The following is a 25092-nucleotide window of genomic DNA, read 5'->3' as shown; positions in this document are numbered from 1 at the left end:
CGGCATCCCAGAGGCCTGTCCAAGTACCTTCTTTCCTGCATTCATGCATGCATTCACCCACTCCTCGAACTGTTTGTCGTGCAACTAACTACTAAATGCCAGACCCTGCTTTTAGATGCTGGAGACACGATGCAGGGCAAGAAAGACAGTCCCGGGCCGCCTGGAGGTCACTTACATTCTTGAAGGAGAACATTAAAGATGAAAAGGAGTGAACACAGAAATAAAAAACCCCCACACAAATTGTGTCCCAGGAAGAGAAGAAACAGAGGCTAAAACCTGTGGTTCTGACGCCACCTGTGGGGTCGAAGAGACGCCCGACAGGGGCGCCACCTCCGGCTGCGCGCGCGGCCGGCAGGGGGCGCGGAGGGGCGGAGCTGGAGACCGCGGTCCCGGCCCCGCCCCTCAAGGCCCCGCCCCCAGCCCGGCTCGGCCCCGGCCCCGGCCCCGGCCCCGCCCCCGCCCGCTGTGCGCGCGCTGGCCCGGCAGCATGGCGGCGGCGGCGGGTGCCCCTCAGCCGGGTCCGCCGCAGCCGCCTCCGCCGCCGCCGCCTGAGGAGTCGTCCGACAGCGAGCCCGAGCCGGAGCCCGGGTCCCCGCAGAAGCTCATCCGCAAGGTGTCCACGTCGGGCCAGATCCGCCAGAAGGTGAGCCCGCGGCGGCGGCCCGGGCGCGCGCCCCTCACGCCGCGGCAGCCCCGTGAGGCCCGCAGTTCGGCCCGAGCAGCCGCCCAGGCCCGGCCCGGCCCGGCCTAGGGTCCCGCCGGGCGCCGCTGCCCGGACGGAGTGCGCTCCGCGGGGTAACGGACCAGGCGCTCGGGGCTGTGCGCGCCTCCCGGCGGGGCGGCGGCGGGGACCCCGGGCCGGGGAGCAGGTGGGCGCCGCGCGGGGCCGGGCCGGCGGGGCGCTTGGCGGGGCGGGCCGCGAGGAAGCCCCGTGCCGCGGGGACCGGGAGGGACAGGCCTGTAGGCTGGGGGGCGAGCGCACCAGAAATGGGGACTCCTGGCTGCGTCCGGCCGGCGAGCGCTCCTCGACCCGGGTTCTGCACATTTCTGAGGACGGATCGGGCTCTTTCCCGCTGGGTGCTGTGCACTCACCTGTGGCCCCTGAGAAATCCGATTGGACCCAGGTATGGGGCTCTTCCCTTCCTTCCCCTCGCGTGGATTTTCGTGCGGGAAAGGGCAGGGATGCGCGTCCCGTGACCGTCTCTCTCTCCCTCCTCGGGAAAGAGGGGAGAGGGGGCTGTCCCTGGCTGCGCACCCGCTTGGCATCTCACTCTCGGTGGAGAACTCCAGACGCGAAGTATTAGCTGCAGAAAGACGCATTTCCTTTCTGCAGGAGTAAAGTTGCGCCCTTTGTTTTCCCATTGCGGTTTCTGTTGCAAACTGCTTTTGGGTTTTGCTGCAGGTGAGCCCTCTGTGTTAGCACACGGCTTCCTCAGGCAGGTGGTTGGACAGGTGGCTGAGGGCAGCCTGGGTCTGTGGGCAGCCTGGGCAGATCCAGCTGGCACAGACTATCTCATCCCGCTGCAGTGCGCTTTTCCTCCAGGGCCAGTGAGTTCAGCTGGTACTTTTACCGTGGGAGCCATTTCTTAATCTTATGTCAGCCTCTGATACCTGGGATGGGGTAATCTTTTGTCCTAACGTTACAGTTTTATTGTGCAGTGCTCCAGTCATTCAGCACATAGGTATTGAACACCTCCTTTGTTCCAGATATAATAGTAATAGTAATCATTATAACGCTAGCAATTCTCCAGTGCTTACTATGTGCCAGGCACTTTTCTTGGGTTAACTTTACAGCACTTTACACGGGTTAACTCATTAGCCTTGGTGATAACCCACTGTGTTGGGTGTTGTCTGTCATTCCCGTCTTATGGAATTGGAGGTGGAGAGGGTAAGTGTCTTTCTTGCCCAGGGTGTCACTGGTAGTAACTTGGATCTGGATCTGAACTATGGTCAGGATCCCAAGATGGAAGGCAGTTTCTCCATTTCGGGGTTCCCAGCCTGTAGGAGGTGGACATCTGTCCATGTGACAGTATGATGTAGTAAGTGCTGTGGAAGCTTAGAGGACTGAGAATCCAGCTACCCTGGGAGGCAGGATCTTGCGGGAAAGAGTTTGTCAGGCTAAGTAAGGAAAGAGGACTTTCCACCTAGTTGAATGTTGTATCTACAGGTTTAGGCACACCTGGGAATGGTCAGAAGGTGAGTGGGTCAGATGGAGAGGAATGAGGAAGAGGCTGGAAAGGTAGATCAGGCTGGATTTTGAAAGGATAGCCCTGGAGTTGGGTTTGTGGCCTTGGGCAAGAGGGAGCCACTAAGGATTATTCAGAGCCTGAGAGTGATGGGTCAGAGGTGCTTTTAGAAAGATCTCCAAGTAGCCCTAAATGGTACTGCTAGGAGTTGTTCTCACCTGTTGCTTGGTCCTCAGGCATGGTGTGTGCCCAGTATGGGGTGGATCATGTGATTTACAACTGTTATTAAGATTTGATCTCTCAGAGATTCCAGTGTTTGTCCAGAATTCTGTTCTTAAGGAGGCTTTTTTTTTTCCTCTTAAAACAATAGCTGTTACACCAGCTGTTCTGGCTGAGGAGGAGTGATGGGTAGAGTGTTAAAAATACACCCCGAGGACTTGAGTTTCTGAATACAGTCACATCTGCTGTACAAATAGCTTAAAGTTGAGTTTTCTTTTGGGTTGTTAGAGATTGCTGGAATGTGAGGTTTCCTGTGTGTGTGGTAGCTCCCAACCTCCCTTCCCCACTCCCCCTTTTAAAGCAGATAAGCCGTTCAGAAAATTCCTCTGGTATATGTGGTGCACAGGGGAAATATCCAGAATGGTATGGGGTATCATTCTGAGTCCAAAAAGGAACGACCCACTTTAAGTATTTAAAACAGAGGGAGTTCAATGGGGGAGTGGTCGCACAGGTGCTGAAGAGTTGAGAATGCAAACAGTGGGCAGTGAGGTAGCCCTGCGACGAGGCAGCAAACAGGAAACCACTGCCACCCCGAAGCTGGAAGACAAGCCGGGAGGCAGCGTATCAGGAACAACTGTGACTCGCCAGAGGCTGGAACCACCGTGGGTCATCTGGCGGGGGCTGGAGGCTTGGAAGGACACGGCTGCTCCTGGAGACTCACCCCATGCCCCCTCCTGCTTGGGAAACCCAGCCTGCGGGGATCAGCCCATCTGCAACTTGGAGGAGAGCAGAAGAGTGAGGAATGGAACTGAGGACAAGCTGGCTCAGGACCAGAGCTGTATGTGTGTCAAGTTTTTGAAACATTAGTCCAGTGCAAGCTAGAGCTGTCTTAATGGAAAAAGAAAAGGAAGTGTCTTATGACAGTGCTTCTCGAATTTTCATGTGCAGACACGTCCCCTCGGGATCTTGTTAAAATGCAGATTCTGGTTGAGTAGGTCTGGAGTGGGGCTAGAGGTCCTGCATTTATCACCTCCCAGGAGATGCTGCTGCTGCTGGTCGTGGACCAGACTTTGAGAAACAAGACCATGAGGACATGTGTAAAGAGAAGCCTTACCAAGCGCCAAAAAAAATCTTTATTCGTGAGGTTCTTTTGAAACTTTTTCCCAAGTCTTTGATGGGGAAAGTCTTTGAAAATTTGATGTGTATAGATTTGAGATGGTCGTTTATTAGTTTAGCATATCGTGTACGTCTGATATTTTCACATGTTCCAACTGTCCCCAGCAAACACATTACTTCATTTCATTTCCTTACCATAGTACACAGTAGTGATTTTATAGGACCACATAGCTAGTGTGGAAAAAAGAAAATGGAACTAATACACTGGTAAATTAGCTTATGAACACATTATAAGGTATTTTGAAATCTGAGTAGAGAACAGTGTGATTGTGTGAAGACTTATCAGTTAAGATGGAGCTTAATTTATTTAAAAGTTTTAAAAAAGTTAACATTTTTGGCTTTGTGCATTAAAGCACTTATATTCTTAATTTCAAATTTAAACAAAGTATTTTTTCCATTGTGAAATGAAGACTAGTAGAAATTAAGTAAAATGTTCAAGTTGTAAAATACTTAAAAAACAGCTTTACTAAGATAAAATTCACATACCATGCAGCTCACTCATTTAAAGTGTACAGTTCAGTGTTTTCTAGTATATCTACGGTTGTGTAATCATCACCGCAGTCAGTTTTAGAACATTTTCATCACCCCAAAGAGAAACCCATGGGACTTTCCTGGTGGCGCAGTGGTTAAGAATCCACCTGCCAATACAGGGGACACAGGTTCGATCCCTGGTCCAGGAAGATCCCACATGTCGCAGAGCAACTAAGCCCGTGCGCCACAACTACTGAGCCTGCGCTCTAGAGCCCTCGAGCCACAACTACTGAGCCCGCATGCCACAACTACTGAAGCCCGGGCACCTAGAGCCCATGCTCGGAAACAAGAGAAGCCACTGCAATGAGAAGCCTGCGCACCACAATTAGAGAAAGCCCACGTGCAGCAACGAAGACCCAATGCAACCAAAAAAAAAAAGAAACCCATAACCATTAGCATTTACTCCCCGTTTTCTCCCAACTCTCTCAACCCTAGGCAACTACTAGTCTGCTTTCTGTTTTGTGGATTTGCTGATTCTAGACATCTCATATAAATATAATATGCAGTATGTACCCTTTGTGTCTGGTTTCTTTCACTTAGTAAAATGTGTTCAAAATTCATCCATGTTGTAGCCTGTGCCAGTACTTCTTTTCATTTTACTGCTGAGTAATATACCGTTGTATGGATTTACTACGTTTTATTTACATTCATCTGTTGCTGGGCATTTGGGTTATTTTCACTTTTTGGCTATTCTGGATAATGCTGCTATGAACATTCATGTACATATTTCTGTGTGTACATATGTTTCATTTCTGGTGGATATATACCTAGGAGTAGATTTGCTGGGTCACATGGTAACTCTATTCTTAGTCTTTGAGAAACTGCCAGACTGTTTTCCAAAGTGACTGCACTATTTTACATTTCCACCAGTAAGGTATGAGGGTTCCAGTTTCTCCATGTCCTCAGTTGTTTTATCTTTTTGATTATAGCTATCCTAGTGGGTGTGAAGTGGTATAAAAGTTTTTGTTTTTTGTTTTTTAAAATATTTATTTATTTATTTTTTTGACCGTGTCGGGTCTTAGTTGCAGCACTTGGGATCTTTCGTTGTGGCACGTGGGCCTCTCTCTAGTTGTGGCTCGTGGGCTTAGTTGCCCCGAGGCATGTGGGATCTTAGTTCCCTGACCAGGGATGGAAGTGGCATCCCTTGCACTGCAAGATGGATTCTTAACCACTGGACCACCAGAGAAGTCCCTAAAAGGTTTTTTTAAAGCTAGTATGTAGCAGTATTTAAGAGTCTAAACTTTGGTGTCACGAACAAGTCTCCAAACCTCTCAAGACTTGGTTTCCTTATCTGTAAATAGGGAAAATACTAGCTCTTGGGTAACGAGTGGTGACAGTAAATGTTAGGTGTGTGTTCCTGAGCCTCAGTTTCTCTCTCTGCAAAATAGAAATGATTATAATAGTTCTCAGATCTGTAAAATAAAAATGATGATGATAACTCATAGAAACAAGTGGAGTAGTCTTTGTGCAACGCTTATCTAGCGTCGAGCCTGGCATATTATGAGCATTCAATAAATGGTTGCTTTTATGATTATTTCTGTCTCTCTGATTGTTCACTTTTTATATCTTGACCAGTAGCCATCCCCCCGAACCCCTCTGCCCCCAGCTCAAGCTGATCTGGGTGAGTCTCCATCTCTAGCAGCCAGAATAGCAAATAAAAACAAATCTGGCAGACAATTAACAGTGAATATCTTTTTAAAAAATTGTTAATTTATTGAATACTAGTAGGAATAGCATGGGCTAGGTGTTATTTTCTTTATTTCACAGATTCAGTTTAACTCAGTAAATAGTAGAGATCTTAAAATTGTTCTGTGTGCTGGCACTTGGGGGGTCCTTCCTGAACAACAAAGAACACCCCTAGAGCTAGTAGTCTGAAGAAGGCGTTAATAGAATAACCACATAGGTACTGTAGGGTTGTTTTGGTGATGAAAGGACCCTAAATCTAATGTCTGGTGTCTTTGTAAAAGAAAGAGGAGGAAGATTTGGACACAAAGGAACACACAGAGAAAAAAGCCATGTGAAAACAGAGCCAGCGATTTAGATCTTTGCTGTCACAAACCAAGGACCAGGTGGGGCCACTAGAAGAGGTAATAGGCGGAATCTCCCCTGGATCCTTTAGAGGGAGTGTGGCCCTGCTGACACCTTGATTTTGGACTTCTAGCTTCCTGGATTGTGGGACAACAAATTTCTGTTGTTTAAGCCTCCCAGTCTGTGGCCTTGGTTACGGGGCAGCCACAGGAAACTAACGTAGGGCATATACTAACTCTGAAGGGGACGCCGAGGGGCTGAGCTCTGTGAAGCAGTCAGAAATGCCTGTGGGACCTGAGGTATTGGGATCTGCCAAAGGGCAGCAATCCTGGGTGAGCTCCCTCAATTTGGTTTAGGATCCCAAAAAGCCACTTCCAAGGAATGAGGAGGATTAGAAGTAGGACTTCCAAAGGCCTGCAGTCATGCTTCATAGCATGTCAGGTCTCTGAAATTAAGGTAATCCCAGAGTGCTGTTGTTTTTAGGTGCTTAACAGAAGCAATTTCAGTCCTCTGTAGAGGGAGATGACGTCATCCAGTCATCCAGTTATTTTCACAAGCCATGTTGTAAACTCACTGTTTTGTGTTCAGTGAAGAACAGACACACGGGGAGGCAAGGCCACGTGAATTAAAACCAATGGAAACAGCAGACTATAAAGACAGATTAACAGGGGCTCTAGACATCAGACACAGATTTTGAAACAACTATGCTTACTATGTTTAAGGAGCTAAAAGACCAGACTGAGAATTCTGGCAGAGAACTAGAAACTGAAAAAGAACCAAATGAAAATTCTAAAACTGGCAAATGTAATAATCAAAGTTAAGTTCTCAAAGGAAGGGTAGAATAGACATGGCTGAAGAAAGAATTCAGTGGCCCAGAAGACCGCTCAAAAGAAAATTACCCATAAGGAAGCCTTATGGAGACATAAAAAAATGGAGAAATTAGCAGATAAGGCAGGAGTCAGAGATAACAGTGAAAAGGTCTTTTATGAGAAAATTGGGCAGAAACAACATTTGTAAAGATAATGCCCGAGAACTTCCCACAGCTATTAAAAGGCACCACCCACAGATTCAGTAGCCTGTGAACACAAAGAAAGCCTCACCTATCACTTCATAATAAAACTGCTGAAAACCACAGATGAAGAGGAGACTTGAAAGCAACTGGAGACAGATTACCCTCAAAAGAGCAACAGTGAGATTGACAGCTGTGTTCTTAACAGAAGCCATGGAAGCAGAAGTCAATCAAAATTTAAGTGCTGGAAGAAACTGCTAACCCTAATTCATTACTCAGCCAAAAGATCCTTCAGAAATAAAGCTGAAATAAATATGTTTTCAAATAAACAAAATCAATTTTTTGTGTGCAGACCCATAAAGAAGGAAACATCAAGGAGTGTTTTTGTTTGTGTCTGGCTAAAGGAAAATGATCTTAGGTGAAGGGTTAGTGTTTCAGGAAGGAATGAAGAGCAATGAAAAGGGCACTTACATGGAAAACTGAATGATTATCAACTGCTAAATTTTTTTTTTAACATCTTTATTGGAGTATAATTGCTTTACAATGGTGTGTTAGTTTCTGCTTTATATCAAAGTGAATCAGCTATATATCTACATATATCCTTATATCTCCTCCCTCTTGCATCTCCCTCCCACCCTCCCTATCCCACCCCTCCAGGCGGTCACAAAGCACCGAGCTGATCTCCCTGTGCTATGCGGCTGCTTCCCACTAGCTATCTGTTTTGCATTTGGTAGTGTATATATGTCCATGCCACTCTCTCACTTCTTCCCAGCTTACCCTTCCCCCTCCCCATATCCTCAAGTCCATCCTCTACGTCTGCATCTTTATTCCTCTCCTGCCCCTAGGTTCTTCAGAGCCTTTTTTTTTTTTTTTAGATTCCATATATATGTGTTAGCATACGGTATTTGTTTTTCTCTTTCTGACTTAACTTCACTCTGTATGACAGTCTCTAGGTCCATCCACCTCACTACAAATAACTGAATTTCATTTCTTTTTTATGGCTGAGTAATATTCCATTATATATATGTGCCACATCTTCTTTATCCATTCATCTGTTGATGGACACTTAGGTTGCTTCCGTGTCCTGGCTATTGTAAATAGAGCTGCAGTGAACATTGTGGTATGTGACTCTTTTTGAATTATGTTTTTCTCAGGGTATATGCCCAACAGTGGCATTGCTGGGTCATATGGTAGTTCTATTTTTAGTTTTTTAAGGAACCTTCATACTGTTCTCCATAGTGGCTGTATCAATTTGCATTCCCACCAATAGTGCAAGAGGGTTCCCTTTTCTCCACACCCTCTCCAGCATTTACTGTTTGTAGATTTTTTGATGATGGCCATTCTGGCCGGTGTGAGGTGATACCTCATTGTAGTTTTGACTTGGATTTCTCTAATGATTAGTGATGTTGAGCATCCTTTCATGTGTTTGTTGGCAATCTGTATATCTTCTTTGGAGAAATGTCTATTTAGGTCTTCTGCCCATTTTTGGATTGGGTTGTTTGTTTTTTTGATATTGAGCTGCATGAGCTGCTTGTAAATTTTGGAGATTAATCCTTTGTCAGTTGCTTCATTTGCAAATATTTTCTCCCATTCTGAGGGCTGTCTTTTCGTCTTGTTTATGTTTTCCTTTGCTGTGCAAAAGCTTTTAAGTTTCATTAGGTCCCATTTGTTTATTTTTGCTTTTATTTCCATTTCTCTAGGAGATAGGTCAAAAAGGATCTTGCTGTGATTGATGTCATAGAGTGTTCTGCCTATGTTTTCCTCTAAGAGTTTTATAGTGTCTGGCCTTACATTCAGGTCTTTAATCCATTTTGAGTTTATTTTTGTGTATGGTGTTAGGAAGTGTTCTAATTTCATTCTTTTACATGTAGCTCTCCAGTTTTCCCAGCACTACTTATTGAAGAGGCTGTCTCTTCTCCATTGTATATTCTTGCCTCCTTTATCAAAAATAAGGTGACCATATGTGTGTGGGTTTATCTCTGGGCTTTCTATCTTGTTCCATTGATCTATATTTCTATTTTTGTGCCAGTTCCATACTGTCTTGATTACTGTAGCTTTGTAGTATAGTCTGAAGTCTGGGAGCCTGATTCCTCCAGCTCCGTTTTTCTTTCTCAAGATTGCTTTGGCTATTCAGGGTCTTTTGTGTTTCCATACAAATTGTGAAATTTTTTGTTCTAGTTCTGTGAAAAATGCCAATGGTAGTTTGATAGGGATTGCATTGAATCTGTAAATTGCTTTGGGTAGTAGAGTCATTTTCATAATGTTGATTCTTCCAATCCAAGAACATAGTATATCTCTCCATCTGTCTTTGGGTTTGAAATATATATAGAATTAAAATACATAGCAACGGTATGTAAGTCAGAAAGGAGGTAAATGGAATAAAACTGTTTAAAGTTTTCCTTGCAATTCCAGGAAAAAGAAAAAAGAACCAATTAATATTAGACAAGTCAGGGATACATGTTGTAATCTGTGCAGCAGCCACTAAATTGTGAAGATGATATGGTATGTAAGCTAAAAGGCAAGAAAAATTGAATAATAAGAAATTCCAAATCTGAAAGAAGGCAAGAAAGGAGAAAAAAGGGAGAGGGAGAGATTGGGGGTTTGGGATTAGCAGATGCAAACTGTTATGGATAAACAACAAGATCCTGTTGTATAGCACAGGAAACTATATTCAGTACCCTGTGATAAACCATAATGAAAAAGAATATAAAAAAGAACGTGTATATATATATGTATAACTGAATCACTTTGCTGTACAGCAGAAATTAACACAACACTGTAAATCAACTATACTTCAATAAAATTTTTAAAAAAAGGAGAGAAAAGGAAACATTGAACAAGTAGAACAAAGAGAAAGCAAACAGTAAGTGGATAGACTTAACTCCCAGTATAGCAGTAATCACGTTAAATATAAGTGAATTTGAATGCTCCAGTTAAAAGTCAGAGATTGTCAGACAGGTAAGAAAACAAAAGTAGACCAGGTTATTTGAGAGAGATATATTTAAAACAGAAGGATATAAAAAGATTGAAAGTAAAAGAATGGGAAAAAATACTATGCACACATCAACCTAAAGAAAGTTGCTATAGTATTTTAATGTCAGACAAAATAGTCTTTGAGGGCAGAATTTATTATTAGAGATAAAGCTTTGATACTGATAAATGATAAAAGTTTTATTTTAGATACAATAATTTAAACTCTGTATATACCTAACGTAACTTCAAAATATTTAGAAGAAAAATTAATACAACTGTAATGGAAATAAATCTATGATCATAGTGGGATATTAAACACACCTGTTTCAGAGGCTGTTATGATAAGCAGACAAAAATTTATAAAAATAAAGAAAAATTGAACAACAAAGTACTAAACTTGACCTAATGGACGTATATAGAACACTGTACCGAGCAATTGCAGAATCGAAGTTCTTTTCAAAAGCACAGGACACATTGGTCAAAATTCACTATGTGCTGGCCACAAGGCAATTCTCAACAGATTTCAAAATATTGAAATTATACAGACTGTGTTCTCTAACAACAGTGGAATTAAGCTAGAAATCAGTAAAATGAAAATCCTCATGTATCTGGAAATTTAGAAATTTGTTTCCAAATAACTTATGAGTCAAAGCTAGAAAATGTTTTCAGTTGAATGATAACAAAATACATATAACTAATGGGATACAGCTAAGTCATGTTTAGAGGGAGGCTTATATCTTTAAATGCATTTATGTTACAGAAGAAGACTGCTGAAAATCCATGAGCTAGGCTGTGTATTAGGTGATTAGAAGGCTAGCAACACATTAAACTCAAAGAAAATAGAATGAAGGAAATAATGAAGAGCAGAATTTAACGAAATGAAAAATATTCATTAGAAAGGATAAACAAAGGCAAAAATGGAGTCTTCGGAAAAAAAAAATCTGACAAAATTGACAAACCCCAGCAGGAGTAATCAGGAAAAAATTAGAGAAAGCAAATAATTAATGTTAGGAATGAAAAAGGGACATCATCGAAGATCTTGCAGATGTTAAAAAGAGTAGGCAGGTATTATAAACAACTTTATACAAGTAAATTTGAATCTTTAGATGAAGTGGACAAATTCCTAGAAAAACACGACTTAAAGCTGACACAGAAATAGAAATGTAAATTGTCTTTATAACTATTAAAGATATTGAATCCATAATGTGAAATCTTCCAACAAGGAAAACTCTAGGCCCAGATGACTTTACCAGTGAATTCTAAGCATTTAAGGAAGAAATAATACCAGTTTTACATAAAATCTTCCAGGAAATAGAGACCCCCCAACTTACCCCCAGCTTCCTAGGAGTGGAGTGGGGCTGGAGGTTTGTTATAAAAATCTCTTTAACAAGGAGATTCGGGGAGCTTCTGGGTTGGTGAATGCAGTAATATGCTGGGAGGGTGGCACACCCAGAGCGGGCATGGATGCCCTACCCCCCGCCTCCCAATATCTTGCCCTATACATATCTTCCATAGGGCGTCTCTTCAGGTGTGAGTGAGGATGTGGAGCAAGGGAATGCTCTGGTGGGAATATTAAATTGGTAACACCACTTTACAAGATATTGTAGCAGCATCTATTAGAGTTGAAGGCATGTATACCCTGTGTTTCAGCAATTCTACTTCTGGGTGTATATCTAATAGCTTATGTAAGCAAATGTACTCCAAGAGGTATGTACAAGAATATTACTAGTGTATTATTTGTAACAGCTCAAAAGTGGAAGCAACCCAAGTGTCTGTCAGCAGTAGAATTGATAAATTATAGTATGTTACAAGAGAATGCTGTATATCAGTGAAAATGAACTACTGCTACCTGCTGATTTAAGGATTAATCACAGCCATTAATGTTGCAGGCCAAAAAAGCCAGACATAAAAGAGTACATTCTATATGATTCCGTTTACATCCAGTTCAGATCAGGTAGGACATTAAGGAGTTTAGACTTGCCTGCTTGTGTGTTTAAGCTACGAGCAAGGAAGACGATTACCAGAGAAGTCGGGGTGGTGGGAAGTGGTGGGTAGTGACTGGATGGTCCTTGAGAGAGGGAGCTTCTGCAGGGCCGGTAGTGTTGTTTCTTCACCTAGGTGGTGGTTGATTGGGTTCTCAGCTTGTGATAATTGTACATTTTTGTTTTGTGGACTTTATGTGTGCTATTCTGTAATGAAAAAGATTTTTTTAATTGAAGTATAGTTGATTTACAGCATTATATTAGTTTCCGGTGTACAACATGGTGATTCAATATTTTCATAGATTATGCTCCATTTAAAGTCATTATATTCCCTGTGCTGTACTGAAAAAGATTAAAAAAGAAAGGTAAATAAAAGAATGAGGAGGAGGTAGTTGGTCAAAGAGGTATGCAAAGGCCCTGTGGCCAGGGGGAGCTTGGGGAAATCAAGAGGCTGAAAGAAAGCTGGTGTGGATAGAGTTAGCAAGAGTTGAGGAGACCTTGGTTTGTGCCATGAGGCTGGGGAGCCGGGTAGAAGCTCTGTAATAACGGGATACTATTGCTTTAAGATTTTAGGAAGGAGTGAGACATCTGATCCAGGTTGGAAAGATTGCTCTGGCTGTGTTGTGACTGCCTGAGTGGATGCTGGCTGACCCATGTGGTGAGAGATGATGGTAGCCTGGGCCAGGGTTGTGGCAGTGGTGATGGAGAGAATTAGTTGGATTTGACCTTGTGAGAACTCGGTGATGGTTTGATGAGGGTGTTGGGGAGGAGGGGGAGGGGAAGGGAGAGGAGGAGGGGGAGGAGGGGGGAGGCTCATGGTTCACGTGACTGGCTGGCGAATGGAGCTCTTTCCAATGAGGAGCTGTGGTTGAGGACCAGTGAGGACCAGCTCTGGGGATTCTGCTCTCACTGAGCTCTCCTGCATGGTGTCCAGGATCCTCTTCTTCTCAGCTATGCCAACTTCACAGATGAGGGACACAGAGGCAGTTAGGTGGCTTGTGGGTATGCCCTGAAGCCACCTGGGTCTCATAGATTCCAGATTACACCTCTTCCTGCTGTGTTCTGTCCAGCCCCATAACAGTCACGCGCAAACAGTAGGAATGGTCCCTCAGAGCCTGAGAGGGAGAATAGTGGATAGTGGAAGGGGGTCTGGGCAGATCTGGGGCCACTGGCTTTTAGGAAGCAAGTAGAGGAGGAGGGCCCGTCTGAGAAGGAAGTAGGAGAGCTGGGCGAGGGCTGGGGAAGAAAGTCAGTCCCTGATTGCAGCACCTGGAGGTCCACCAGCACCAGCTTTATTGTTACTTTGGTATTTCCTTCTGGACTATTTTTCTGGATATGTTTAATTTAGTTGAAATGAAACTACATGTAAGTTTTCACTTTAATGTTATGAGCATTTCTCCATGTTATTAAAATCTCTTTTTTCTTATCCTTTGTAATGGTTGTACCACATATTCTGTGAAGAATACCTTGCAAGGAAAGCTCTTCAATTTTTTATTGTGAAAAATTAAAAAGGTACCTAATATACTTACTATCAAGATTCAGCAATTGGTAATATATTGCCAAATCTGCTTTATCTATATGTATTATATAGAAATAAATGATTTACTAAACCATTTGTAGGCATCATGACAGTCTATCCCTAAAGAGCTCAATGTGTATCTTCTAAAAATGACATTTCCTATATAGTCCATTTTTACACCTAAACTCCTACAAATAAGTACTCCTAAAAAAATAAGGACATTTTCCTATATACCATTATTATACCTAAGATATTAATTGTGATTTTCTAATATCTATATCCTTTTTAGTTTTCCCCAGTTGAACCAAAAATGCCCTTTATAGCCTCCCTTTTGGGAACCATGTACCAATCAAAATTCATGCATTGGTTGTATCTCTTTAGTCTCTTAACCTAGGATAGCTGCCCTCAGCAACCTTCGCCATCTCTCCCCTCCCCTCCCCTCCTCTCTCCGACATTGACTTTTTGACGAGACAAGGGCAGTTGTCTTGTAAGATCTGATTCTGGATTTGTCTGATTGTTTCTTCATGGTTTCTTTTGCATTGTTCTTTTATACTCTGTATTTGCTATAAGCTGAAAGAGAGGTTTGAAGACTCAGTTATATTCAGGTTGATGTTTTGGGCAAATCTCCTAGGTGCGGGATGTTCCATGTCCTGTCAGGCAGGCAGTCTCCTCTGCTGTGTCATCATTTGGTTTATGTGGAGATGCTAGATACTTCTACTGGAAATGTGGATTTCCTTCTTTGAGATTAGGTAGTAGTCTGTGAGGTGATTCCTAGACACCCTGCAAATAATCCTTTTATCCAACAACTTTTTACCAAATGATTTTCAGCATTTATACATAATTAACTGGCCTGAATCGGTTTTATTAAGAGAGCTTGAGAGAGTTTGAAAAATGGACCTACCCCCTCCCTCAGCTGTCTTCCACAATTATCTGTTGGTATTTGGCAAATTTTTCCCAGTTCAGCTGGGGAACGACTACATTTCTTCCTACCAAAGGCAGGGTAATTGCTGGATTCTTTCTGTTTAATTACCAATTTTCAAAGTAAGGGTTTGGTAGAATAGTCGTCCCTAGTGGAGGCAAATGGTTTTGTTTTGTTTCTCTCTCTCTCTGTCTCTCTGCTGGGGGAGGGGGGGTTATCACTGTGGATTCATGACTTTTTATTCAGTTTTGTGATCAGTTATAGTCATTCTTTTTCATGCTCAGATTGTCCCCATTTTCCCAGGAGAGCCCCTTCAAGCTGGCTCTTTGGTCTTTGAGCGCTTGCTTGCTGTGTCACGATCTGTCTTTTAATCTTCAGGATGGAGCCCAGAGGTGGGGACGCAGGGCCGAGGGGATGGCCCACGTGTGATGCTGTCCTCTCTCCTGTGCTTGGGACAGACAAATCACTGTGCCCAGTGATTTCAGCACATCAGGCTGGCAGCTCTTTGCTTTCCTTTTTGGGGCAGTATTAATAAATGAGGTGGAAAGCTTCTGTCTTCCCTGCCTCTGATTATTGCATCTCCGTTTATTTTGTGTTCCTTTTGGGTGGTTCTTATTATCTGTAGGTTAAATAATCTGTCCCGTCACCACTCTGTCCATGAGCTTTTCTCTCAGTCTTTTCTCCTCTCCACTGTATCCAGCAGCATTCTGTGGGCACCTCAGTTTTGTCCTGTGCACCATCAATGACGTTTTCAGCAGTGTGCATTTCCCCTGTAGCCCCTTCCATGTGGATTTTAATTCTGCTGTAGTGTGGTTATTTTTGCTTCCTATCCTAATCATGGCCTGTATCTTAGCTTGTTGTCTTTTAATTTCATATTGTTCACATTGGTGCTCCCTGTTCTTTAAAAAAAAATTTAACTTTAATTTTTTAGTAGAGGCAGTGTCCTCCTGTAATCTTTTACAGGAAGCACATATTTTCTAAAAAGGTCTTCCGTTTTCTGTAATAATCATTTCAGATTTATGTATGTGCTTTATCGTCTATCTTTAAACTCCCGCCTCCACTTTTTTGTTTTTGTTTTGATTTATTGATCCTTGAATGGTATTTGCTGGTCTGTGGGTTTGAACTGCTGTTAGCTGTGTGCTTGGCTCTGGAAGAAATGTGAGTCCCATATGAGACTGGGCCCAGGTCCAGTGACTCTCCCCGCCATCTCGGTCTGAGTAGTGCGAGGTTTTGGGTCACCTGCCACCCATTTCTGGCTGCCTCTGCTCTTCTGCATCTGAAGGTGAGGGTGCCTGGTTTGTGGTGGTTTTCCTGGGCCTGGCTCCTCAGGCTCCAGGGTGAACAGTGCTTTGTCCTTGGGGTAAGGTGGAAGAGGGTCACCCTTCCATCACCACTTTCACTTCCAGAACTTCTTTATCCCCCACATTGAAACCCCTTCCGCATTAAGAAGTCATTCCCCACTCCCTCTTCTTCCTCAGGCCCTGGCAGCCGCTACCCTGCTTTCCATCTCTGTGGGTTTGCCTATTTTGGATATTTCACGTAAATGGAATCATAAAATATGTGTGTGGCCTTTTGTGTCTGGCATCTTTCCCTTAGCATAATGTTTCAGGGTTCATCCATGTTGTAGCGTGTGTCAGTACTTCATTCCTTTTTATGGCTGAGTAACATTCATTGTATGGAATAATACTCCATTTGTTTTATCTGTTGATCTGTTGATGTATATTTGAATTGCTTCTACCCTTTGGCTATTATGAGTAGAGCTGCTAGGAATACTGTTTGAATGTCTGTCTTCAGTTCTTTTGGGTGTACACCTAGGGAGTGGAATTGCTGGGTAATTCTGTGTTCATCTCACTTAGGAATTTGCAAACTTTTTCACAATGGCTGCAGCATTGTACATTGCCAACAGCAATGTTTGAGGGTTCCAATTTCTTCACACTTGTCAACACTTGTTATTTTCTGCACTTTCTTCCTTCCCTTCTCTCTCTCTCTCTTTTTTTTTTTTTTTGATTACGGCCATCCTGGAGGGTGTGAAGTGGTATCTCATGGTATTGATTTGCATTTCTTTAATGACTAATGGTGTTGAGCATCTTTTCATGTGCTTATTGGCCATTTATATATCTTATTTGGAGAAATGTCTATTCTAGTCCTTTGCCCATTTTAAAATTGGGTTATTTTTTTGTTGTTTAGTTGTAACAGTTCTTTATATATTTTGGATAATAGACAGTTCTCAGATATATGATTTGCAAATATTTTCTCCCATTCTGTGGGTTGTCTTTTCACTCTTTTTATTTTTTTTTAACTTTAATTATTTTATTTTATTATTATTTTTTTTTTTCTTTTTGCGGTACGTGGGCCTCTCACTGTTGTGGGCCTTCCCGTTGCAGAGCACAGGCTCTGGATGCTCAGGCTCAGCGGACATGGCTCACGGGCCCAGCCGCTCCGAGGCATGTGGGATCTTCCCGAACTGGGGCATGAACCCGTGTCCCCTGCATCGGCAGGAGGACTCTCAACCACTGCGCCACCAGGGAAGCCCACTCTTTTTATTTTTAAAAAAATTTTATTGAAGTATAGTTGATTTATAATGTTGTGTTAGTTTCTGATGTAAAGCAAAATGATTCATACACACACACACACACACACACACACACACACACTTTTTCAGATTCTTTTCCACTATAGGTTATTACAAGGTATTGAATATAGTTCCCTGTGCTAGGCAGTAGGTCCTTGTTGTTTATTTTATATATAGCAGTGTGTATCTGTTAATCCCAAGCTCCTAATTTATCCCTCCCCCGCTTCCCCTTTGGTAACCATAAGTTTGTTGTGAGTCTGTTTCTGTTTTGTAAATAAGTTCATTTGTATCATTTTTTTAGATTCCACTTAGAAATTATATCATATGATATTGGTCTTTCTCTCTCTGACTTACTTCACTTAGTATGATACTCTCTAGGTCCACCCCTGTTGCTGCCAGTGACATTATTTCATTCTTTTTTATGGCTGGGTAATATTCCAGTGTGTTTGTATGTGTGTGTATGTATATACCACATCTTTTTTTTTTTTTTTCATTTATTTATTTTGAATCTCTGAAGACTACAAATCATATTGACCACAGTGAATTTCAGTGGAATTCTCCCTGACCTTCAAGAACAGGCCTTTCAAAGTTATAGTTTTAAAGAGAGAAAAAAATATAGTGAAAGTATTTTTAAAAAAATTTTATTTATTTTTTTAAACAGCAGGTTCTTATTATCCATTTTATCCATTCATCTGCTGATGGACGCTTAGGTTGCTTCCATGTCTTGGCTATTGTAAATAGTGCTGCTGTGAACATTGGGGTGCATGTATCTTTTCGAATTAGAGTTTTCTCTGGTTACTTACCCAGGAGTGGGATTGCTGAATCATATGGTAATTCTATTTCCAGTTTTTTAAGGAACCTCCATACCGTTCTCCATAGTGGCTGCACCAATTTGCATTCCCACCAACAGTGTAGGAGGGTTCCCTTTTCTGCACACCCTCTCCAGCATTTATTATTTGTAGACTTTTTAATGATGACCATTCTGATTGGTGTGAGGTGGTACCTCATTATAGCTTTGATTTGCATTTCTTTAATAATTAGCGATGTTTTATTTTATTTTACTTTTTAGTTTTTTCCTTGGTCACACCACGCAGCTTGTGGGATCTTAGTTCCCAAACCAGGGATTGAAACTGGGCCCTCAACAGTGAAAGCATGGAGTCCAAACTCCTGGACCACCAGGGAATTCCTAGTAATTAGGGATGTTGAGCATCTTTCCATGTGCCTGTTGGCCGTCTGTATGTCTTCTTTGGAGAAATGTCTACTTAGGTCTTCTGCCCATTTTTTGATTGGGTTGTTTGTTTTTCTGATATTGAACTGTATGAGCTGTTTGTATATTTTGGAAATAAAGCCCTTTTTGGTCACACTGTTTTCAAATATTTTCTCCCATTCTGTAGGTCATCTTTTTGTTTTCTTTATGGTTTCGTTTGCTTTGCAAAAGTTTGTAAGTTTGATTGGGTCCCGTTCATTTATTTTTGCTTTTATTTCTTTTGCCTTGGGAGACTGACCTAAGAAAACATTGCTATGATTTATGTCAGAGAATGTTTTACCTATATTCTCTTCTAGGAGTTTTATGTTTTCTTCTAGGAGTTTTATGGTGTCATGTCTTACATTTAAGTCTTTAAGCCATTTTGAGTTTATTTTTGTGTATGGTGTGAGGGAGTGTTCTAACTTCATTGATTTACATGCAGCTGTCTAGCTTTCCCAACACCACTTGGTGAAGAGACTGTCTTTTCTCCATGGTATATTCTTGCCTCCTTTATTGAAGATTAATTGACTGTAAGTGTGTGAGTTTATTTCTGGGCTCTCTGTTCTGTTCCATTGATCCATATGTCTGTTTTTGTGCAAGTACCATGCTGCTTTGATTAATGTAGCTTTGTAGTATTGTCTGAAGTCTGGGAGGGTTATACCTCCAGCTTTGTTCTTTTTCCTTAGGATAGCTTTGGCAATTCTGGGTCTTTTGTGGTTCCACATACATTTTATGATTATTTGTTATAGTTCTGTGAAAAATGTCACAGGTAATTTGATAGGGCTCACATGAAATCTGTAGATTGCTTTGGGTAGTGTGGCCGTTTTAACAATATTAATTTTTCCAATCCATGAGCATGGGATACCTTTCCATTTCTTTGAGTCATCTTCAGTTTCCTTTATCAGTGTTTTATAGTTCTCAGCATATGTGTCTTTCACCTCCTTAGTCAGGTTTATTCCTAAGTATTTTATTTATTTATTTTTTGATGTGATTTTAAAAGGGATTTTTTTCTTTCTCTTTCTGATATTTCATTATTAATGTAAAGAAATGCAGCTGATTTCTCTGTGTTAATTTTGTATACTGCTGCCTTGCTGAATTCATTTAATCAGTTCTAATAGTTTCTGTGTGGCGTCTTTAGGATTTTCTATATGTAGTATCATGTCATCTGCAAATGATGACAATTTTACCTCTTCCCTTCCAATTAGATACCTTTTATTTCTTTTTCTTTTCTGATTGCTGTGGCTAGGACTTCCAATACTATGTTCAGTAGAAGTGGTGGGAAGACTCAGTTTTTCACCATTGAGTACTATGTTGGCTGTGGGTTTGTTGTAAATGGCTTTTATTATGTTGAAATATGTTCCCTCTATGCCCACTTTGGTGAGAATTTTTTTTTATCGTGAATGGATGTTGAATTTTATCACATGCTTTTTCTGCATCTGTTGAGATGATCATGTGGTTTTTGTCTTTTCCTTTGTTGATGTGGTGTATCACATTGATTGATATGTGTATATTGAACCATCCTTGTGAACCTGGGATGAATCCAGCTTGATCATGATGTAGGATCCTTTTTATGTGTTGTTGGATTCAGTTGATAATATTTTGTGGAGGATTTTGTCTTTTCACTCTTGATCGTGTCCTTTTATGCATAAAAGTTTAACTTTGATGAAGTCTAGTTTATTTTGTCTTATTTTGCTGTTGCTTTTGGTATCATATTTAAGAAACCATTGCCAAATCCAAGGTCAAGAATATGTGTGCCTAAGTTTTCTTCTAGACATTTTATAGTTTTAGCTATTACGTTTAGTCTTTGATCCATTTTGAGTTAATTTTTCCATGTGTTGTGAGGTAGGGGTCCACCTTCATTCTTTTGCATGTGAGTCTCCAGTTGTCCCAGCACCGTTGGTTGAAGAGGGCCTCTTTTTGTTAACTGGATTCTGCTTTTGAAGGTCTATACCTTCTAATACATAAAACTAGCTAATGAACTTTTTAGGATTGGTTGGTAGTCTTGACCATTTTTTTTTTTTTTAAATTTACTGTTTATTTATTTATTTTGGCTGTGCCGGATCTTCGTGTGGCATGAGGGATCTTTTAGTTGCAGCATGCGGACTCTTAGTTGCGGCATGCATGTGGGATCTGGTTCCCCAACTAGGGATCGAACCCAGGCCCCCTGTGGTGGGAGTGCAGAGTCTTACCCACTGGACCACCAGGGAAGTCCCAGCCATTTTGGATTGGTCTCAGTAAAGTGGTTCTTAGTAGAATTATTGTTATGGATGATTATAATACATTTACACATTTAAAGGGTTTAAAAGGAGATATCTGCTTTTCAGAATTTTTACTGCCATAGAACTCTTCTCCATTTCACGTTTGAGGGTGAATTCAGTTCTTTCTGTGGTTTGGGAAGATGTGAAATAAAGACTCACCTCCTTAAATCCAATCCCATTTGATAGTTTTTGTATTTGAACTCTTTGATAAAGATGAACTAGTACTCAGAAGCTGAGTGAAAAGGAAGTCTGGGAAATTGTTCTTTATCGCCATTCTCTCTGTGGTGGCTCAAAGTTTTCATGTACTTTAAGAGGACCCAGGTTTGTCAAGACTGAGGTGGGAGTCTAATCGTTTAAGTGTTTTTTTACAGTCTACTTGTAATATGTTCTGTGTGTTGTTTTGTATTTAACCAGTATTGTGTATGAGCTGGGATTTTGCTGTTTATAGAAACCTTGTAGCTGCTTTGCCCTCTGGCAGCACATATGGGTATAACCACTTGGGGCAGCGATTTGGTGACACAGTGAAAAACTCCAAGAAACTGCAAACTCTTGCCCCAGTAATTCCACTGGTGGGATCCTACCTTGAAGAACTAATCTTAAATATGAAAAAGCATCATGGGCAACATGTTTATTGCACCATTAAATATAAAAAGTTGCAAACCCAGAAACACTTCAGTTTAACAACTCAGTGAGTTAATGACATTAGCTGACACCTGCTTGGTGCTGGTCCTACACTGGGTACCGTGCGTGGGTGGTCTTACGAACTTCACAACTGCATGAAGGTTGCCATGGGGGGCTGAGGCACCCAGCAGCACGAGGCCACACAGCCGGGAAGTGGCAGAGCAAGGAGCTGCCCTTGGCCTCATCAGCCATCCAGGTGATGAAGGAGAGCGGGACTTTGGACAGTACTCTGTGATGTTGGGAAATCAGAGAGGCAGCGTGTGTAGACATTCAGCTGTGTGCCAAGGAGGTGAGAGCTTCCAAACTGATGTCAGGGATCCCGCTGGTGGTGCACTTGGGATTATTTTTATTTCTTTTCTGCATTTTCTAAAATGGGCATTATTATTTTATACTAAAGAAAACAAAAAAGCATAACGTGTTACCCTTCAATTGAAGATTCCTTACAGTAAGAGCGTCTGTCTTGCCACGGACGCTGTGTGTTAGTAGAAGATGGAGATGAGTCTGCCCTCAGTTGCTTCTCTGGAATGTCCTAAGACACAGCTGAACAGTTTGAACTGTTGGGTCAAACAGATTAAACGTAAGGAGCCAGATTTGTGAAAACATAGGATTTAAATTTCATAGTATCCTAATAAATGTGTATATTATGTGGAACATTTTAGTTATGTTCCCATTTGTTTAAACTTTTAATTCCTGTGTTGAAAATAAATCTCAACTTATGTAAGCGGAGAGTTCAAGGTCTTGGTGTAAATAAGGTACAGTTTAGCTTGGTTGAGACTGTTTGATATATGAAGCACTCAGTTTCTTAGATTTGTTCATAATTATGTCAGCGTCCTTAAGCATCTAAATAAATGAAGTAGAAGTAGGCTGTAGAGAAACAAAATATAAAATAAAAGCAGATCTGGTCACAATGTATCGTTTGGAAAAGCAGGTTATTAAATAATCTGTACATTATATAACCCCACTTTTCTGTTTTATTTATATACTGAAAACACACTGGAAGGATATTATCTCAGGATGTTAGTGTCAGGTGTTCGCAGTGGCTGGACTCTTGAGTGTTCTCAAGTAAAGAAAAAGTAACCTCCAGTGAGCCCGTCAGCCCCGAGTTGGGCTGTTTAACGCTGGACTTTATTTCCACCTAATGTCTGAAAATGGGCGAGGGATCAGCGGGTTGAGCGTGTGCCCAGGGAAGAGGAATTTGAGTAATGATGGTGAGAGTACTATCTTGCATTTGTGTAGCCCTTTGCAGTGTCTAAGCTGTTTTCTCAGGCATTTTCCGCTCTGTATAGCACCTTCTCGGGGGGATTGCACGATCAGGAAACTGCGGTAAGGCAGTGGCTGCCTTTAGCCTAAGAGGTAGCAGCTTCAGGCCTTGCGTTCAAGCCTCTGTTGTGTTTTGTTCACATCTGAGTTTCCAGAGCACCCTGTCTGTACCCCTGTAATGGAAGTTTCCAAACATGCACAGAAGTAGGGAGAGGAGTTTAATTAATCACCAGTCCAAACAGTTGTCAGCCTTGTGCCTGTTTTGTGTCATCTATCCCCAGCCCTGAGCCCTGCTTTATTCTGAGCATTTGAAAAGCAAATTCTCAGGGTCCCTTTTACTTTGTCAAAGTATCCTTCTACCGGCACGCAGTTGCCTCAAGGGTCAAGGGTCCTGTCTTCTTCCTCATCGTGCTCCTAGCAGTGCTTGCACTAAGTGTCCAGTAGAGATTCGTTGGAACAAAGTGCGCGTGTCAGCCACAGGCCCGTGGGGAGGTGGAGCCCACTGTCTAGGCTCACAGAGGCCGGGTGAGCCTTTGGTGCCGTAACTGAGCCTCCGCACGTGTTCGGAGGCCAACCTCGTGGGTAGGGGAGATGGCTGTGCCTGGGGACATGCACGTCTGTCCGGGTGCTCACCCTGGAAGACTGGGTTCCTTTCACTCAATCTGTAAGTGTGCAGAGAGTTGGAATCAGACACACCTGGGTTTGAAGCCCCACCTCTGACCCTTCTCTGCAGACATAGGTCCTCTCTGGACCTCAGTTTCTTTGTAAGTGAAAGGGGGTAGTAACTCTTCACAGGCTGGTGAAGACTGGATGAAATACTGATGAGAACTAAGTTCCTGGCACAGAGCAGGCACGGCATGGGTACCGACGCCGTCTCCTCCTTGCCTCTCTCTGTGAAGTGGGAATGTTGGCAGTGCCCCCCTTAGGAGGTGGTTGTTCGGATGAAGTGGGGCTGGCCTTGGAAAGCCGTGGGCGTGGGCCAGTGTTAGCGCCCCTAGGTGCTGCTGCCCTGCAGGGGCTGCCCTCCCATGCGAGTCCTTTTTAAGATGATGTGCCTTCCTCCCCTGTCTGGGCTGTTCTGTCCTTCTCTTTCCCCATAGGTAACCATTTTTATTATTTTGGTTTATTCTTTCATTGTTTCTGTTTGAAAAATTTAAAAATAATATATGCGCATATTTACTTTTAATTTTATTTCTGTCTATACACACACACACAAATATCCTTTTTACGCAAAAGGTAGCATACTCCATACATGTTCTGAACCTTTCTTTTTTCACTTAATATAATCTGGAGATCATTCCATAGCGGTATAAAGATCTTCCTCATTCCTTTTACAATGGTGTAGTATTCTGTTTCCTGAATGTACCATAGTTTATTCAACCACTTGGATTATTTTCAGTCTTTTGCTGTAATATTTTGTAGCAAATATCCTTGCACAAACCTCATTTTATATTTTTGCTAGAGTGTCTGTGGGATAGTTTCCTTGGAATGGGCTTGCTGGATCAGAGGGTAGATGCACGTCTGATTTGCTGGGTTTTGCCAGATTCTGGTCCTCAAGGTTTACCTCATCCTGCAGTCGGACCAGCCTGTTTCCTCAGTCTCACCCAGAGTGTGTTGCCTTTTTTTTGTTGTTGTCAACCTGATAGTGAGAATAGTATTTTAGTTTAGTTTCAATTTGTTTTTCTCTTATCATGAGCTAGGTCGAGCATCTTTTCATGTATTTAAGGGCCATTTAAATTTATTTTTTGTGAAATGTACTATTTTAATTTTTTTGTGAAATGACTGTTCATATTTTTTGCCCATTTTTCTATCAGGTTGTTCTCAATTTTTAAGAACCTTTTTATAGATTAGGGATATTAGCCCTTTATGATATTTTGCAGAAAGTTTCCTCAGAATTCTCAGTGCTGGGCACTGGGTAATTAAGATAAATAAGATCAATAAGACAGCCATGGCCCTTGGGCCTCTCTTGATCTGGTGAGGTACACAGCCTCATGATGGAGGGTCATAGACTTGCCAACAGATATTTTTGGCCTGACTAGGTTCTAGGTTTGAATTTCAGGTCTTCCATTTACTAGCCATGTGGCCTTGAGTGAGTTACTTAATTCTTCTGACTCTCAGTTTCCTAGTCTATAAAATGGGAATATTACTACATGCCTCCAAAGTCGGCGTGAGGATTAAAAGGTGAAAATGGCTTGTATGTATGTGGTAGATATGGTGGGCACTCACTTAGTAAGCGTTTAAAATAATCTATTGGTCTTGGGTATGCTGTACATGCCTGTGTTTTGTGAGCAAATTATTTTCTGGTTGTTTCCTGTTTATTTATTAGGGTATTCCTAAGCCCTAGAAGGAGGTTTGAGATAAGAGTAAGGAGGCCTGACATTTCTTTTGTGGTCTGTTGTTAGCTGTTTAACCTTGGACAAATTACTCAGTGACCAGTTTTCTTATTTGTCACTCAGAATATTAGTGTCTGTCTCATAGACCATAAGTGTTTGTTCTCTTAAGAAGGCAAATAGATATAAAAATGCTCATGAAA

General features: G+C 42.0%; 1 protein-coding gene across 4 annotated transcripts in view; it reads left to right on the top strand.

Annotated features, from left to right (window-relative positions):
- The first annotated feature begins 483 nt into the window (after positions 1-483).
- The window catches only part of DGKD (diacylglycerol kinase delta), a 108527-nt gene continuing 83918 nt past the window's right edge, over positions 484-25092 (top strand). For 3 of the 4 annotated variants that reach the window (XM_082630658.1, XM_082630656.1, XM_082630657.1), the window contains exon 1: positions 484-643. In XM_082630658.1, coding sequence (XP_082486784.1) covers positions 488-643 — 156 coding nt within the window. In that variant the 5' untranslated portion in view covers positions 484-487. The remainder of the gene's footprint in view (positions 644-25092) is intronic. The other variant, XM_082630659.1, reaches the window with a different exon arrangement.

This window comes from Mesoplodon mirus, assembly GCF_964341445.2.
Source record: "Mesoplodon mirus genome assembly, chromosome: 8".
Lineage (NCBI taxonomy): Eukaryota > Metazoa > Chordata > Mammalia > Artiodactyla > Ziphiidae > Mesoplodon > Mesoplodon mirus.
This window is presented reverse-complemented; position numbering and strand designations above follow the sequence as displayed.